Genomic DNA, 16931 nt, shown 5'->3' with positions numbered 1-16931 from the left:
ATCTGACCATTTGTATATGACTCAAAACTATAGTAGCCGTAAATGAGTTTCTTACATTATTATAACTCAGACATAGAGGGTAGTTTCATGGTAGTTTAATGTCAACATTCAACATAAGTATTTTCATCACTCACAAGTTCATGTTTAAACCAGAAAAGTCTTATGTCTGGAGGGTGCAACTTATATTACAAGCAACATAATATAGTCGTTATTACAATGGTTTAAATAGGAGGCATCTCACATAGAATCATTTAGCTTGTAGAGTGTGCTCCCCCTATTTGTCCTGAGGCATCGGCTTCAATGATTGAGGCGTTGGGGTGAAGGGGAGACTTGTCAGAGAGGCATGTCTGCTCTACACAATAGATTTATCTGGGTCTCAACATTCCACAAATTTGTGATCGACTTGAATGCAGCCCATCAGTAACTGTCTAACTCTTAACAAAAGGAGTGTTTTATGACTGACAGGGGACACCTGTGATGATACCTCACTTCCTGTGGTAAACAAATGTGTCTATAGAGTAAACAATACAGTAGTTTAAGGGCTTCTTCTATGCATTTAATAGTGTTAGTAGTGATGGACGGTTATGATTTGAGTCCAACAATGATTCCTCAGGTCAGGCATGTGTGGAAAGTCCTCTCCACCTGAGCCAATGTCCACAGCAAGTCATATTGCCGATACTACTGTAGTGTGACCGGCGGGATTCAAACCTGGGTCTTCTGCACATGACAATACTGCATTAGCCAACTGAGCTAAAGCCTAGGCGGTAGCTCAGAGAGTGTACACAAGTTAGGTTAGGTTACAAACCTAAAAAGAGAAACATGGTACAAAATCATTGGCTAACAAAGGAAAACCATGGACAGCCGCCACCGCAGCCGTTCATCTCTAGAATCTCATGTGTAACAGGTAAACAAACAAACATCAACAATAAAAGGTATTCCTATGGCACAAATAAACAATCGCTCTGTGAACAAGAGTTAATATCCTTCAGCGGGAGCTCACTGGTGGGGGATGAAGTCCATTATAAGGCTGGTTAGCACAGTGGTTCAGTTCATTCTCTTGGCCTCCATAGCTGAAGATGAGAAGAAAGACTGGCATCCTCTTCTTAGGTTTGGGTAGCTGGCAGTGCCAACCTCTCCCTCTCTCCAGCCTGTCTTTAGGCCCAGAAACTTGCTCCACATTTAAAGTGTCCAAAGCCTCCACTCTCATCAACACTCACAAATACATGCAATACACTGAGCAAATAAAATCCTTGGGTTAGAGTATACATTTATATAGATTTATACATACATATAAATTCATATACTTTCAGGAATGTTAATCTGTATTTGTTGTATTTTTCTTAAGGTACAAAATAACTTCTCATATGACATGATATTCGACATATTAAAAACAAAATCATCAGTCTCTTTTTCTTAAAAAAAAAGAAAAAAAAGAAAAGAAAAATCCCATAATAAAAATAAGTTCTATGTTTTTATTTTACAATATATTTTCTTTTTTTCACTCTCTGGCAGCAGGTCCCTTTATGTTTTATTTTTGTGGCGGTTTCCGTAGCAGCGTTGATTACAACGGGCACTTGGCACAGCCGCACTCCAGGGTGGTCTCCATCTCCTCAGAGTACGAGCTGCCGTCGGTGCACTTGAACACCACTTTCCTCCTCCGGCTCTTGGTGGGGGTGCAGCAGAGTCCGGAGTGGCAGGTGCGTGGGCACTCCACCCGGGGGATCTTGGTGGTGGAGGTGCAGGTCTTCATAGGCTGGTGGCGCTTCAGCAGCTCACGCACCATCTCCCCCTGGCAGGTCGGCTCTAAGGGGGGGGGGGGGGGAAGTGTTGCTACATCAGTTTCTTCATTATTTTCTGTACAGATTATATGTATATTGTATGTGTGTGGTGTGTATAGTATGTGTGTGGTGTGTATAGTATGTGTGTGGTGTGTATAGTATGTGTGTGGTGTGTATAGTATGTGTGTGGTGTGTATAGTATGTGTGTGGTGTGTATAGTATGTGTGTGGTGTGTGTTGTATGTGTGTGGTGTGTATAGTATGTGTGTGGTGTGTATAGTATGTGTGTGGTGTGTATAGTATGTGTGTGGTGCTTATTGTATGTGTGTGGTGTGTATAGTATGTGTGCGGTGTGTATAGTATGTGTGTGGTGTGTATAGTATGTGTGTGGTGTGTATAGTATGTGTGTGGTGCTTATTGTATGTGTGTGGTGTGTATAGTATGTGTGCGGTGTGTATAGTATGTGTGTGGTGTGTATAGTATGTGTGCGGTGTGTATAGTATGTGTGTGGTGCTTATTGTATGTGTGTGGTGTGTATAGTATGTGTGTGGTGTGTATAGTATGTGTGTGGTGTGTATAGTATGTGTGTGGTGTGTATAGTATGTGTGTGGTGTGTATAGTATGTGTGTGGTGTGTATAGTATGTGTGTGGTGTGTATAGTATGTGTGTGGTGTGTATAGTATGTGTGTGGTGCTTATTGTATGTGTGTGGTGTGTATAGTATGTGTGCGGTGTGTATAGTATGTGTGTGGTGTGTATAGTATGTGTGCGGTGTGTATAGTATGTGTGTGGTGCTTATTGTATGTGTGTGGTGTGTATAGTATGTGTGTGGTGTGTATAGTATGTGTGTGGTGTGTATAGTATGTGTGTGGTGTGTATAGTATGTGTGTGGTGTGTATAGTATGTGTGTGGTGTGTATAGTATGTGTGTGGTGTGTATAGTATGTGTGTGGTGTGTATAGTATGTGTGTGGTGTGTATAGTATGTGTGTGGTGCTTGTTGTAGTGGAGGTGAGTATTGTATGTGTGTGGTGTGTATAGTATGTGTGTGGTGTGTATAGTATGTGTGTGGTGTGTATAGTATGTGTGTGGTGCTTGTTGTAGTGGAGGTGAGTATTGTATGTGTGTGGTGTGTATAGTATGTGTGTGGTGTGTATAGTATGTGTGCGGTGTGTATAGTATGTGTGTGGTGTGTATAGTATGTGTGTGGTGTGTATAGTATGTGTGCGGTGTGTATAGTATGTGTGTGGTGCTTATTGTATGTGTGTGGTGTGTATAGTATGTGTGCGGTGTGTATAGTATGTGTGTGGTGTGTATAGTATGTGTGTGGTGTGTATAGTATGTGTGTGGTGTGTATAGTATGTGTGTGGTGTGTATAGTATGTGTGTGGTGTGTATAGTATGTGTGTGGTGCTTGTTGTAGTGGAGGTGTGTGTCTCACCTGTGTCACAGGTAGGGCCAGTGTAGCCCGGCTGGCAGTGACACGCAGGCTCACCGCTCTCTGCCACTCTGCACTCCCCCTGGCCACAATGCTGCCCCCTACAGGCCGCAGGCTCCTCTCTCCTGTCACAGTACTGGCCTGTGTAGCCCTCGGCACACTGGCAGCTGTAGGACTGGGCCTTAGGAACACACAGACCGTGGACACACCTGGGGAGGGACAGGGGGGAACAGTGACCCGATGAAATCAAGTGTGTGTGAAATGTGTGTGTTAGTGATGTTAAGCAGTATGTGTGTTCTTATTCATCGGAGTGTCCATTTGAGTACAGTAAGTATTAATGCACTGTGTGTGTGTACATGCGTGTGTTTTTTACATTACATTTGAACCATTTAGCAGGTGCTTTTATCCAAAGCAATTTATAATGTGTGTGTGTGTGTCTGTGTGTGTGTGTCTATGTGTATGTGTATGTGTATGTGTATGTGTATGTGTATGTGTATGTGTATGTGTGCGTGTGCGTGTGTGTGAGAGATGGGACAGCTCATGAGGAGTCTTCAGTAGGTGAATCAGAACATACCTGCTGGCCTTACAGGGGGTGGGCGCATTCCTCTGATCACACAGCGGCCCGCTGCGGCTGGGCGGGCACTCACAGGTAACCCCCGTCTCCCCTCCCTGCCGACAGGCACCCTGGGCACACACGCTGCAGGAGTGGCACCCGGGCAGGATGCCCTCGGCCAGGCGTGGAGACCCCGCCCCCGCCCCCAGGTCCTGGAGCTCTCCGTTGATCCGGACGTTGTGGATGCAGCCGTTGAAGGCCTGAGGACTCCTGTCTGGGCCTGAACGCAGCCCGGACGCCACCACCGCCGAGGGCACGCCTGGAGAGGGGGATGGGGGAAGAGAGGGAAGGACGGAGGGTGAGAAGAGGAAGATAGGGGGATGAGGACAGAATGAGTACAGAAGGAGCTGATATCTGTAAGCGGGAGACTTTGTGGGAAGAAAAGTTGTGAAATGTGAGACGTAGCGTAACAAATACGCTAGCACTTTGTTTGTGTTACTAATGGTTACCTATAATGGTTACCTATAATGGTTACCTATAATGGTTACCTTTTGTTTTTTTAAACCTTCATTGAAATAACCCATCACATTTGGTAACGACCAGATAGAAAGCTATGACGCTTGTCGTAATGAATATACCATAATTGTATGGGGCCAAGCTGTGTATGGGCAAAGCTGTGTATGGGGCTAAGCTGTGTATGGGCCAAGCTGTGTATGGGCTAAGCTGTGTATGGGCTAAGCTGTGTATGGGGCTAAGCTGTGTATGGGCCAAGCTGTGTATGGGCTAAGCTGTGTATGGGCTAAGCTGTGTATGGGCTAAGCTGTGTATGGGCTAAGCTGTGTATGGGCTAAGCTGTGTATGGGCTAAGCTGTGTATGGGCTAAGCTGTGTATGGGGCTAAGCTGTGTATGGGCTAAGCTGTGTATGGGGCTAAGCTGTGTATGGGGCTAAGCTGTGTATGGGCTAAGCTGTGTATGGGGCCACGGTGCTGGTGTGACCCTGCTGTACCTCCTATGTAGAGCTGGGTGTTGTGGTCCACGGAGGGCTGGCGGGGCAGCTTGCCCAGGCTCTTGGGGACGCCGTTGTCCACCACCAGACTGAGAGAGTGGTTCTGGATCAGCAGCTCCACCAGGTGGAACAGCCCATCGTTCACTGACTCCACGCTGTATACACACACACACACACACAAACACACACACACACACACACACACACACACACACACGGAGAGAGAAAAGGACACTTATTTAAAAACAAACATTCGCAGGATTATGCGTGATGACCTCATCAGAGACAATGATAGGAGAGGTAGAATCGTATTTCTTTCAGTCAACACATTCTATACTACTGGGTTTGTCTAGTAGAGGACCACACATGTGTTTACATAGTTGATGTGTTCCAGAGCTCTCGTTGGATGCTATATACAGTATATGAACCGGAGAAGGGTGTTGAAAGGTATTTTTTGGCTGTGATGTCGACCCACCGTGTGGTCGGAAAGCTCTCTCTCACTTTCGCAACACGTTCACAGCACACAGGGCAGCACATATCAGGGCTTCACTCTGGCCCCGTGAACAATAGCAGGAAGATGAGGGAAGTGAGCGAGCGACCTCAGGAGAACGATTACCTTTCACACCCTCGTGTTTTAACCAGCGCTAAGAGCACGGGCGCTAGCTAAGAGCACGGGCGCTAGCTAAGAGCGCGGGCTGAGGCCGCCAAAAAACCTCCACCTCCTCCTCAAGCAAACGCAGAATTGGCATTCGGGAATTGGAATTGGAATCCTTCAGCGAGAACGACGGACGCTCCGGTTCAGTCCCAGCCTAAGCCAGATGGTGTCGGTCCCGGGTTCTGTGGTGCCTCGTCACTTTCACAATGATAACAGGGCCTATATACACCCGTTAGCTAGCTAGGACTCCAGTTCCCACACCGCCGGGCGACAGAAGAAGTTGTTCTTGCTCTAAGGGCTGTTTGGCTGCTGTGGTTTCTGGGTAATGGTGTTGTTGTCTGAAGCTGATCGGGGTGGTGACCTTGCGGGACCCCCGTGCCCCGGTGAGGAGAGTCGGGGGGTGGGGGGGGGTTGGGTTATAGGTGGTGGAGGGTGGGTAGGGGGGGGGGGGGTGGGTGGGTTCAGGCTGAGAGCAGCACTGGAGGGAAGACAGCAGCAGGCAGCTACAGACAGCTAGAGACAGTGGTTTGGCAAGCCCATTCTCTGGAAGCGGGGGAGAGAGAGAGTGTGAGAGAGAGAGAGAGAGAGAGAGAGAGAGAGAGAGAGAGAGAGAGAGAGAGAGAGAGAGAGAGAGAGAGAGAGAGAGAGAGGGCGGTCTGGGGTCGGGGTGGTTAAGTCGAGCGTGGCTCCCTCTGTCTCCCCCCTGCTCTCCTCAGCCCAACAACAAGCTCTTCCTACCCTAACCCAAAGAAGAAGGGAAAAAACTAAAAACAGCAAAAACAGAGAGAACCCACTGTAGCCGCTGTTGGGTTGTGGTCTTCTTCCAAAAACAGCATAACATCAAGGCTCCTCCTCTCTTCCATGGCTCCCCTATTGGCTGGTTATAAGATGTTTGACTGACAGCTGCTAGAGCAGTCCAATCACAGCGTAATTACATGAACAGCCAAGAGCAATGTAGTGTGAGTTATGGAGGCGGGCCATACCAGAGACAGAACACGCACTACTACCTTATGGCCCACAGGTGGCGCAGTGACAGGGGCCTGACTGCTTAACCTCCAACACAGGCCATCATGCCAGCCAGAAAACAACAGTGGATCAAGTTAGAATCCTTGTTGCCATGATCACGACTGACACATGTTGGAACAGTGGTGTGGTGGTCGTGGTGTCACGAGCGTATCAACAACACAACAGGTGAGGAGGACACGCCACCTCAACCTAACGTAGCCCAGCAGGGGCCCACAGCAGTGACCCAGGGTTGGAGAGAGGTCTTGGTACAACTTAGACCCGACCGCCAGACTCATGTGTGGTTCATTATGGGCCCGTAACTCAATTCCCCGTCTGAAAGCAGACCTTTTTTCGCAACCAACAACGAACAGTCTGCCTGCAAGACCGAACCCCTCCCACCCCCACACACACACACACACACACACACACACTCCCCACCCCCCCCCTTCCACTGTCTCTGGTTTGTGACAGCCGTCTTTCATTAGCGGCACTCTGAAAGCCCACATCCTCGCCGAAAGGGGGGAGTTTGGGGTGAGAAGAGGGTTTGGGGGGTAGGATGGGGGGGCAGGGGGTGGGAAGGCATAGCTTCTACAGAAAATTGTCTGTAGGTTTAATTGTGCGTGTATCTCTTTGGAATGACAAACCCTCACCACAAGGTGCTAACATGCAACACAAATACTCTCTGGAGAAGAGATGTGAAGTGACACGATATGCAGAGGAGCTTGGAGCTGCTATGACACCAGACGACCACAGAGGGGCAGCAGAGTCCAGGGCCACAGAGGTGTGCGGCACATTCACAGCAGAGTTCAGGTCCTCACAGCTTTTGCCAATATTGGGGCTTTGTCTGTGTTTTGACAAGCTGAAGTTTTCCAGAGGCAATGATATGTTTTGGAGGAGGGGGGACTGCAGCCTTTGATGTATGCCCCGGGCCTGAGTATTAGCTTTTAAAGCGGCCCCATTATGGAATTCAATAAAAACAAACAGAGAGCCGTCACAGATTTCAGCGAGCCTCGTGTCCCACTTCACGTCGCGGGAAGTCAATTTCCTGTCAAGCTCCAGAATCAAATTCTTTACTTTCCTCCAACCGAAGAAACCGCATTATAAACAACACATACACGCAACTTAGAAACAATTACCGGTGCCTTTATCTCGAGGAAAGATTTCTGGATCAGCTACCCGGTAGACCTATTTACGTTCCCAAATTAAATTACCCAGCACTATCATTTGCTTACAATGTAACTCTTAAAACCAGACATGGTTTCAATTGATGTTACGCAGACAGGCAGCTAACAAAGTTCCAGATTGTAGCTGCGACCTCAATTAGGTTTCCTTTAGAAGAGTCCTGGTGAGCTACAAGCTTGTTTAGTGTACGGCTCTCAGGAATGGGGGACACGGTGCCGTGTCTGGTGCCTGGTTCCTCTTAGTGACAGGAGTCCGTGGAGCTAAACCATCTCCAACTGCTGGAGGTGGGGAAGAAGCCCTGTGTTGTCAGCTATGCCCTTGAAAGGAGCAGGCTCGTGCTTGGCCGAGACGACAGAGCTAAACATGGTCTCCTTTATGGTGCTGGTGGCTGGCCTGGTGGATCTATCCATCCAGATGTCACACACACACACACACACACACACACACACACACACACACTCACATCACACACTCCATTCCTCTGTCCTGACCTCTTGGGGGATGTTGCTGCAGCAGCCGAGACACACAACATCACAACACTGTCTTGAGTTATACTGCGTTGTCCAGTGAGTCGCTTGTTTGTGTGTGTGTGTGTGTGTGTGTGTGTGTGTGTGTGTGCGCGTGTGTATGTGTGTGTGTGCGCGTGTCTTGCTGTAGCAACCCATAATCTCTCGTGAATCATCAGTCCACCATTCGTGGCAGGAAGAGTAATCTAGCTCAGGCCCGGGGCAATTGATAGAAGGAGAAACCTTCTTCTACCACCTTCTTCTAAAAATTTTTTTTTTTTTTTATTAATACTGGAGGAACAGAGAAGCAGTACAAAGGGGGCGATAGAAGTTCTTAGGGACACAGTAGAGGGGAAAGCGGACGTCTTTAGGAGACGTAGAGCTGAGGGGCAGAAGATGTCTCAGGAGGAGCAGTTAAGGTGTAACCTGAAGAGGTGGGTCTTCAGTCTACGACGGAAGATGGGTAGTGACTCTGCCGTTCTGACAGCCATGGGGAGCTCATTCCACCAGCGGGGAGCCAGAGTTGTGAAGAGACGTGATCGGGCAGCACGACTGCTGTGCAGAGGTGGTGGGGCCAGTCGGCCAGCCGAGGTGGAGGAGCGGAGTGAGCGGGCTGGAGTTTGGGGGGTTACCATTTCCTTCAGGTAGGCAGGGGCTGTCCCTTTAGCTGCCTGATATGCAAGCACCAGGGTCTTGAATCGGATGCGAGCTGCTACCGGGAGCCAGTGCAGGGTGCGAAGGAGAGGGGTGACATGAGAGTATTTGGGGAGGTTGAATACCAGACGTGCAGCAGCGTTCTGGATGAGCTGCAGAGGTCTAATGGCGTAGGCGGGGAGACCAGCCAGGAGTACGTTGCAGTAATCCAGGCGGGAGATGACCAGTGCCTGGGTCAAGAGTTGCGCTGCCTCTCTGGTAAGGAATGGTCGTATCCTTCTGATGTTGTAGAGGAAGAATCTGCAGGAGCGAGCCGTTGCTGCAATGTTCTCCGCACAGGATAGTCGGTTATCCAGGATCACTCCAAGATTCTTGGCTGTCAGGGAGGGGGTTAGAGTAGAGTTCTCCACTGTGATAGAGAAGTCTTGGAGAGGGCAGGCTTTCCCGGGGGATGAAGAGGAGCTCGGTCTTGTTAAGATTGAGCTTGAGATGGTGGTCAGCCATCCAAGTTGAAATGTCAGCGAGACATGCAGAGATACGGGTTGCCACGTGTACATCAGACGGGGGGAAGGACAGGAAGAGTTGAGTGTCGTCTGCGTAGCTGTGGTAGGAGAGCCCGTGTGAAGAGATTACCGAGCCAAGAGACTTGGTGTAGAGAGAGAAAAGTATGGGCCCTAGGACAGAACCCTGGGGTATCCCAGTGGAGAGGGTTCGTGGAGAAGACAGCGATTCTCTCCAGGTCACCTGGTAGGAGCGGCCCGCCAGGTAGGAAGAAAACCAGGAGTGTGCGGTGCCAGAGATGCCCAGTTCTGAGAGGATGGAGAGAAGGATCTGGTGATTGACTGTGTCGAAGGCAGCAGACAGGACAAGGAGAATGAGAACAGAGGAGAGGGAGGAAGCTTGGGCAGAGTGGAGGGCTTCTGTGACAGCAAGGAGCGCAGTCTCAGTGGAGTGCCCAGCCTTGAAGCCGGATTGGTGGGGGTCTAAGTGTTCCATCTTCCGGAGATAGTCAGTTGTTTAGATGCCGCGCGTTCAAGGGTTTTGGAAGGGAAGGAGAGAAGGGATACAGGTCTGTAATTGTGGACAGATGAAGGGTCAAGGGTAGGTTTCTTGAGGAGGGGCTTGACTCTGGCTATTTTGAAGGCCGCTGGGACAGATCCTGTGGATAGGGAGGAGTTGATTAGGGTGGTAAGGTAAGGAAGGATGTCGGTGGAAATGGATTGGAGAAGAGGGGAGGGGATGGGATCAAGAGGGCATGTGGTTGCCCGTTTTGATGTGATAAGTGTGAGAATCTCATCGGGGGAGAGGGGGGAAAAAGATGACAAGCCAGAGACCGAGTGTCGAGGAGAGAGTTTGGAAGGGGTGTTAGCATCGTTAGTAGGAGGAGGGAGAGGTGGGGGGGAAAAGGTGCTGCTGATGTCGTCCACCTTTTTTTCAAAGTAGGTGACAAAGTCATCGGCGGACAGGGAGGAAGGAGGAGGGGGAGGAGGTGGATTAAGGAGTGAAGAGAAAGTGGAGAACAGTTTTCTAGGATTAGAGGCAGAAGAATGTATTTTGGAATGATAGTAGGATGCTTTAGCAGCTGATGCCGAGGAGGCGTAGTTGGAAAGGAGAGAGTGATAGAGGTTAAGGTCATCAGAAAGGCCAGTTTTTCTCCATTTCCTCTCAGCTGCTCTGAGCTCAAGTCTACAAGCATGTAGCGTTTCAGAGAGCCAGGGACCTCTCTGTGCCCTATGCCAGCTACCCAGCTATGCCAATGTGTTCCTATACTGCCTGTGTTTGTCCCTCTATGACTCTGACCCTGATAACAGACACTCCATTCTGTTCTAGTGTGGCACTCCAGTCACAAAGACATCCTCTACAGACGCTGAGTGGAGCAGAGAGAGAGAGGAGAGGATGGAAGGTAAAGGTAAATGGGGAAAATACTTGAAGGTATTCTCTTGAAGGTTTAGCTAGGAGTTTGCCATTTTGGGATTATAATGTAATAATAATAATAATAATAATAATAATAATGTAATCTCCTTTAATTTCTTGTGATGCTAACATGCAACCCCCCCCCCCCCCGCCCCTTCCTCCCCTCTTTCTTGACTCCATCATCCCTCGTTCCCGAATAACTGCACACGTGGTCCCTAAAACTAATAGAGGGATTAGTGTGGCATTTAGTAAAGGCCAGGACATTAACACGGAGTATGGACACAGCCTTCATCTCATGTTAATGAGACCTCTCTGATGGCCAAAGGGCCTGTCCCCTGTTGCCTCTACCTCTCATCCCTCCCTCTCTCTCTCTCCCTCACCAATCATGCAATCATGTGATGCAGGTCATGACTCCACCCGCCCCACCTTCACTTCACACAGACTTAAGTCTGATCTGTCCCTTTCCTCTGAGCTCAGCCCACTCTCCCTTGCTTTCCTGTTTTTCTCCTCCACCCTCCCACATTCCCTTCATCCCCATGTGATCATGTGATTACCTTTCCTCCACCTCTCCATTGGAGCTGTCTCTCTCCTGTCTCCTCCTGCTCCAGATGTTTGTGTGTGTGTGTGTAACTGGATATCGGTCGGTCTGACCCCCCCCCCCCACAGTGTGTGCTGTGACGCCACAGGACAGGGGGGAGCCTGCAGGCATCCAGAAGAGTCGCAGGAGAGGAAACATCCTCTTCCTCCTGCCCCCCGACCCCTCCCGCCGCGTCCTTACGACCCACCCACCATTTGAAGTTGCGCTCCCCGTTGTGAGCCGCTCAAGCAGGGAGAGGGAGTGGGGAAGGGGAGGTGGGGAGGGGGGTCAGGAATGCACCGGCCCAGTGAAGGTCAACCTCCACCTTCACCTTTCACACAGCAGCTCAACTTCATCTAAGGGAACTTCCCCTGACAGTATACCCAGATACATTGCGTATTGGGCGGGGACCCATGTAAAATTGAGCCCCTGGCTCTGACTGAGGCCTACTCTGGTTCCATTATGCTACCACTACCCATTCCACCGGGCTGTGCCTGGCGCTGTCATGGGCCAGGTCAAGCTAATAGCAACAGGCCGAGGTAATTCCTCTCCTTTACTCTGAGGGCTGTTTTCCCATCCCCTCTCCTCTCTTCTGGCTCACCCCATCCCTCCCATCCCTCCTTCTGCTTCCCCAAGACAATGAGGCTCAAGCTGTGCAAAACCCACACAGTGCTACCTCTCCTGTGGAGAACAGGGACCAGAACGAGTGAGAGAGAGAGAGAGAGAGAGAGACAGAGAGAGAGAGAGAGAGTGACAGAGAGAGAGAGAGAGACAGAGACAGAGACAGAGACAGAGAGAGACAGAGACAGAGAGAGAGACATAGACAGAGACAGAGACAGAGAGAGAGAGAGAGACAGAGACAGAGACAGAGAGAGAGACAGAGAGAGAGAGACAGAGACAGAGACAGAGACAGAAACAGAGACAGAGAGAGAGACAGAGAGAGAGAGAGAGAGAGAGAGAGACAGAGACAGAGACAGAGACAGAGAGAGAGAGTTAAAGAAAGAGAGAGAATGCCACGCTGAAGCACTGAGACTTCCTTGAGCATGTCTTCATTTAAACTATTCAACCCCTTAACAGAGTATTATCGGTGATGCGATACCTTCTAGAAACAAGGTAAGAGCATGAATAACTGAATAACTCCATCCCCCCTCCGTCCATCCGTCTGTCTGTCTGTCCGTTCCCCATCCCTCACCAAAAAAACAGGTAGCCTTGCAACCCAGTGGCTGATGAAGCTGATCTCAGAGTGAACAAGCACATCTTGGGGAGAAGCTGTTATTTTTCTACTAGGCAGCTCCTTGATGGGTCGATCGATCCCCCCCCGCCTGGGGTCGGCAGCACAGAGTCCCCTCTGCACAGAGCAGCAGCCAGACACCCCTCGGATCAATAGCAACAAATCTGGCACAGACAGAGGCGGTGGGGTCAGCTCAGCGTGTGTGTGTTGGTGGTTATCTGTGTGCATGTGTGTGTGTGTGAGAGAGAGAGAGAGAGAGAGAGAGAGAGAGAGAGAGAGAAAGTGTATGTGTGTGTATGTGTGTTTGTGTGTCTGTGTGTGTGTGTGTGAGAGAGAGAGAGAGTTTATGTGTGTGTGTGTGTGTGTGTGTCTAGCTTGCTCAGGGCTATGAGACCACAGTAAAGGGCCCGAACTCCCCTTCTCTAACCTAAGCTAGCCCACCAGGGCTAGCGGAGACAGGGACCAGCAGGGACAGACTCAACAAAGCCCTCCCTCGGCGGTCCGTCTGGGGAGGCCCACCCCGAGAGAGAGAGCTCAGCTGAGCGTAGGTAGGCAGTGTTTAGGTTACAACCATGGGGGCTCTCCCACCGGAGGGAAAGACAAACAGGCAGGGGAGGCTGGTGGAGGTAGAAATCGGAGGACGGGCTCATTGTAAATGCATGGCATTGCCTGAGGAATGGTTTGAAACTGGTGTGTTTCTACCTCCACCAGCCTCCACTGATGTTAAGCTAGGGCAGGTTTTATGATATGCCACGGCCTTAGACGGATCATACGTTAAGCTGGTCAGTGCCTAGACGGCTTATAAGGATCTTTGGCCCTGAGTTGTGATGAATGGGGGCTTTTGTGCAAGGTTTAACATTGAGAGGCAGTAGACGTGTGTTGCAGAGGTAAGGCGTTTGGAAAATGTTCACAAAGTCTGTTAGTGGAGAGAGAGAAAATAGTTTGGGATATTTACTGTGTGTGTGTGTGTGTGTGTGTGTGTGTGTGTGTGTGTGTGCATGCCTGTGCATGTGTATGTGTGCAAGCATGTGTGTGTGTGTGTGTGTGTGTGTGTGGACATCCTTCCTTCTTCAAGCATTGGGACCGCCAATGGCACCTGGTCCCAGCATAGATGTGTTGTTATGATGACTGATGTATAGATGATTCAAGTTCTTTAGACAAATGTACAGTCAGTCAGTTTGGATAAAAGCTTCTCTGCTAAATGTCAAAAATGTCAAAAAAAGAAAGAAAGAAAAGACACGTCTCTGAATGTGTGTGTATGTATGGGTGTGTGTATGTATGGGTGTGTGTATGTATGGGTGTGTGTATGTATGGGTGTGTGTATGTATGGGTGTGCGTATGTATGGGTGTGTGTATGTATGGGTGTGTGTATCCTAACCTGTAGACAGTAGTTGGGGGGTAGTTAGCGATGTCGTAGATGAGACGTATGTGGCCCTGGTACAGCTCCAGAGCTAAAGGATCATGGTCCTCCTTGTAGAGCAGAATACCGTTGTCCTTATCTGAAGCCACCTGTAGAGGGAGGGAGAGAGAGATGGAGGGAAGGAGGAGGGAGGGAGAGACAGAGAGATTGTGTGTGAGAGAGAGAGAGAGAGAGAGGAAGACAGAGACAGAGAAAGAGAAAGAGAGAGAGAGAGAGAGAGAGAGAGAGAGAGAGAGAGAGAGAGAGAGAGAGAGAGAGAGAGAGAGAGAGAGAGAGGGAGTCAGTAAGTCTGCTATGAGCAGACACAAACGAGGACAAACACAGTCTCTTCCCACACATGGAACATGACACACGCCACCTGGTTGTGCTGACCGCCCAGGTGGAAAAAGGGCCGGAGGACTGAGCACTTAACACTCTGCCGTTCAGGGCTGAATCAAACAGGACATGCTGCTGGAGGAGACACTACTGCACTCTCCATTTAAGAGCAAAGCGAGAGACAGAGAGAGAGAGAGAAAGAGAGAGAGAGAGAAGAGAGAGAGAGAGAGTGAGAGAGAGAGAATGAGAGAGAGAGAGAGAGTGAGAGAGAGAGAGAATGAGAGAGAGAGAGAGAGAGAGAGAGAGAGAGAGAGAGAGAGCATCGATTTACGGAGTGTGGAGGTCCTTTTTAGGGAGTGTGGAGGTTTCACTAGCTTGGCTCTAAGGGACGCCAGCCAGAACCCTGGGAGCGGCTTGGCCCGAGTCTGCCCACACGCTGGAAAAGCAGGTGTTGGATATCAATTAGGACTGCTTTCAGAAAAGAGAGGGGAACTATTCTGTACAGTACCTAGTTATACACAACAACTGTGTAGCAACTCTCCAAATGGAAACAGTCGCTATTGGATATGTTTTTCTTTGCTTGGTCGGCACTTGGACAAGCAACTGGATGTGTCTTTGATTTGAAACCACTATTCTCCTTTTTTAGGTATCTGAAATAGTGTAATGCTTTCCATGTTGCACACTGGCGTTTACAGTATAGATGACGGAGGTCGACTTCTGTGTCCAAAACCACAAAAGACGTTTCAACCTAGAACCTTCTCCTCTCGCCCAGCTACTTCTAACTCCTGCGCCCTCGCGTCCCAGACTCAAAGTCATGTTACATCACCTTTTCGCACAGAGATTAAGAACAAGCTATTTTTACCTCTCCCTTTTTAATTAACATTACATCCACCTCGACCCCTCGCCGATGAGCACATTGGCTCATTTGTAGTTTGGAGAGGCAACCTTCACCGTGAATCACTCTGGTTGATTACACTGATACCCAGCACGGCTAACATCGGCAGCTCTATTACCATAATAGATATCCTCTGCGGACACATTATTCACGCTAGCGAACAAAAGGTGACATTCTAATAATGTCACCATCGGCGACCGTCACTGACCGTGCCCCTGTGTGGGCTCAGACGCCACGCTTGTAGATGGCGGGGAGACCAAGAGAGAGAGAGAGAGAGAGGAAGGGGGATCGTTTTTCATAGCACTCCCTCCTAACCTTCCCAAGGGGGCAACATTATATGCTCTAAGTGCTGTGTGGATGGGGCTGTTGAGCAACACTTTGGTGAGTGTCTTGATTCATGATTCATTTCGAAGACGTGTGGAGGAAAGACTCTCTCAATTCGACTCTTATCACCGCCAACGCCTTTTTTTTCTTAAACAAGGGCATTTTTGGGGGGTTATGGAAAATACAAATATTATATCTAAAAAAAATACCACTAGATGGATGTACAGCACATACGTGTGACATGCATGTGGGCTGGCGGTGTGAAGGGTCCTACCTGCAGGGAGATGTGGGCGGAGGGCCGCAGCTTGGCGCTGGGCAGCTCTACGTAGGCCTCCTTGCCCAGCAGATGGACCGTCACCATCTTGTGACACTTGTTGCCGAAGAAGCCGGGCAGACAGCGGCACACAGGCTCGCCCTCCACCACCAGACACTGAGCACCGTTCTGGCACTCGGACTGGTCACACGGGCTGGTCTGCAGCAGGATCATAGGGGGCGGGTTCTCGCAGAAGAGGCCGCTGGAAAGGAGGAGAGTGAGTGTGTTACGTGATGCCCTGTACGCTCACGTTTCAAATATGAGCGTTTAGATATTATTCTTATTATTCTCGTGGAGGCAGGAGAGTGCCTTGATATAACAAAACACAATTCCATCCCAGTGTCTTCTCAATGAAGCTACCACACCCCACCGCTTTGCCATAAAACACACACTCCAAAGACACAAGGACCATGACGACACGCACAACAGCCTCGAACTGACGCAACAACAACAACAACAACAACAAACAAACAACAACAAACAAACAAACAAACAACAACAAACAAGTCCCAACAACAAGCTCCAGACAGAGTCATCAGCTCGGCCTTGTTGTTTGGTGTGATCCTGCTGTTTGTTGGCAGCGACGCCTCATGAGTCTCTCCCCACCCACGTACACACGCTCCCACACTCAGAGAGCTGTAATTACATGGAGCTTCATCTGCCATGCCGCACCGCCCAGACCAGCCAGGACACAGCCCAGACCAGCCAGGACACAGCCCAGACCAGCCAGTACACAGCCCAGACCAGCCAGGACACAGCCCAGACCAGCCAGGACACAGCCCAGACCAGCCAGGACACAGCCCAGACCAGCCAGGACACAGCCCAGACCAGCCAGTACACAGCCCAGACCAGCCAGGACACAGCCCAGACCAGCCAGGACACAGCCCAGACCAGCCAGGACACAGCCCAGACCAGCCAGGACACAGCCCAGACCAGCCAGGACACAGCCCAGACCAGCCCAGCCAGGAGCACAGCCGAGCAGAGAGAGGCCTCAGACCAGACAGCCAAGTGGCGTATAATAAAGTACCATCTGTATCTCCTCTCAGTCTGGCTGTCTGTCTGTGTATGTGTGTGTGTGTGCGTGAGACTTAATGTATGTGTGTGTGTTTGTGTGTTTGTGTGTGTGCGTGAGACTTAATGTATGTGTGTGTTTGTGTGCGTGAGACTTT

The 16931-nt window shown here is 49.8% G+C and overlaps 1 protein-coding gene across 1 annotated transcript in view; it reads right to left on the bottom strand.

Annotated features, from left to right (window-relative positions):
- Positions 1-1203: 1203 nt before the first annotated feature.
- Positions 1204-16931, bottom strand: part of slit3 (slit homolog 3) — a gene marked incomplete at its 5' end in the record, with an annotated part of 178396 nt that continues 162668 nt past the window's right edge. The window contains 6 exon segments of the mRNA XM_080526674.1: positions 1204-1803; positions 3215-3420; positions 3786-4083; positions 4772-4926; positions 13874-14004; positions 15724-15964. Coding sequence (XP_080382800.1) covers positions 1562-1803; positions 3215-3420; positions 3786-4083; positions 4772-4926; positions 13874-14004; positions 15724-15964 — 1273 coding nt within the window. The 3' untranslated portion in view covers positions 1204-1561.

The sequence above is a fragment of the Nansenia antarctica genome, assembly GCF_963989245.1.
Source record: "Nansenia antarctica genome assembly, chromosome: 3".
Lineage (NCBI taxonomy): Eukaryota > Metazoa > Chordata > Actinopteri > Argentiniformes > Microstomatidae > Nansenia > Nansenia antarctica.
Note: the sequence above shows the minus strand (reverse complement) of the source record. Positions and strands in the feature narration are given on the sequence as shown.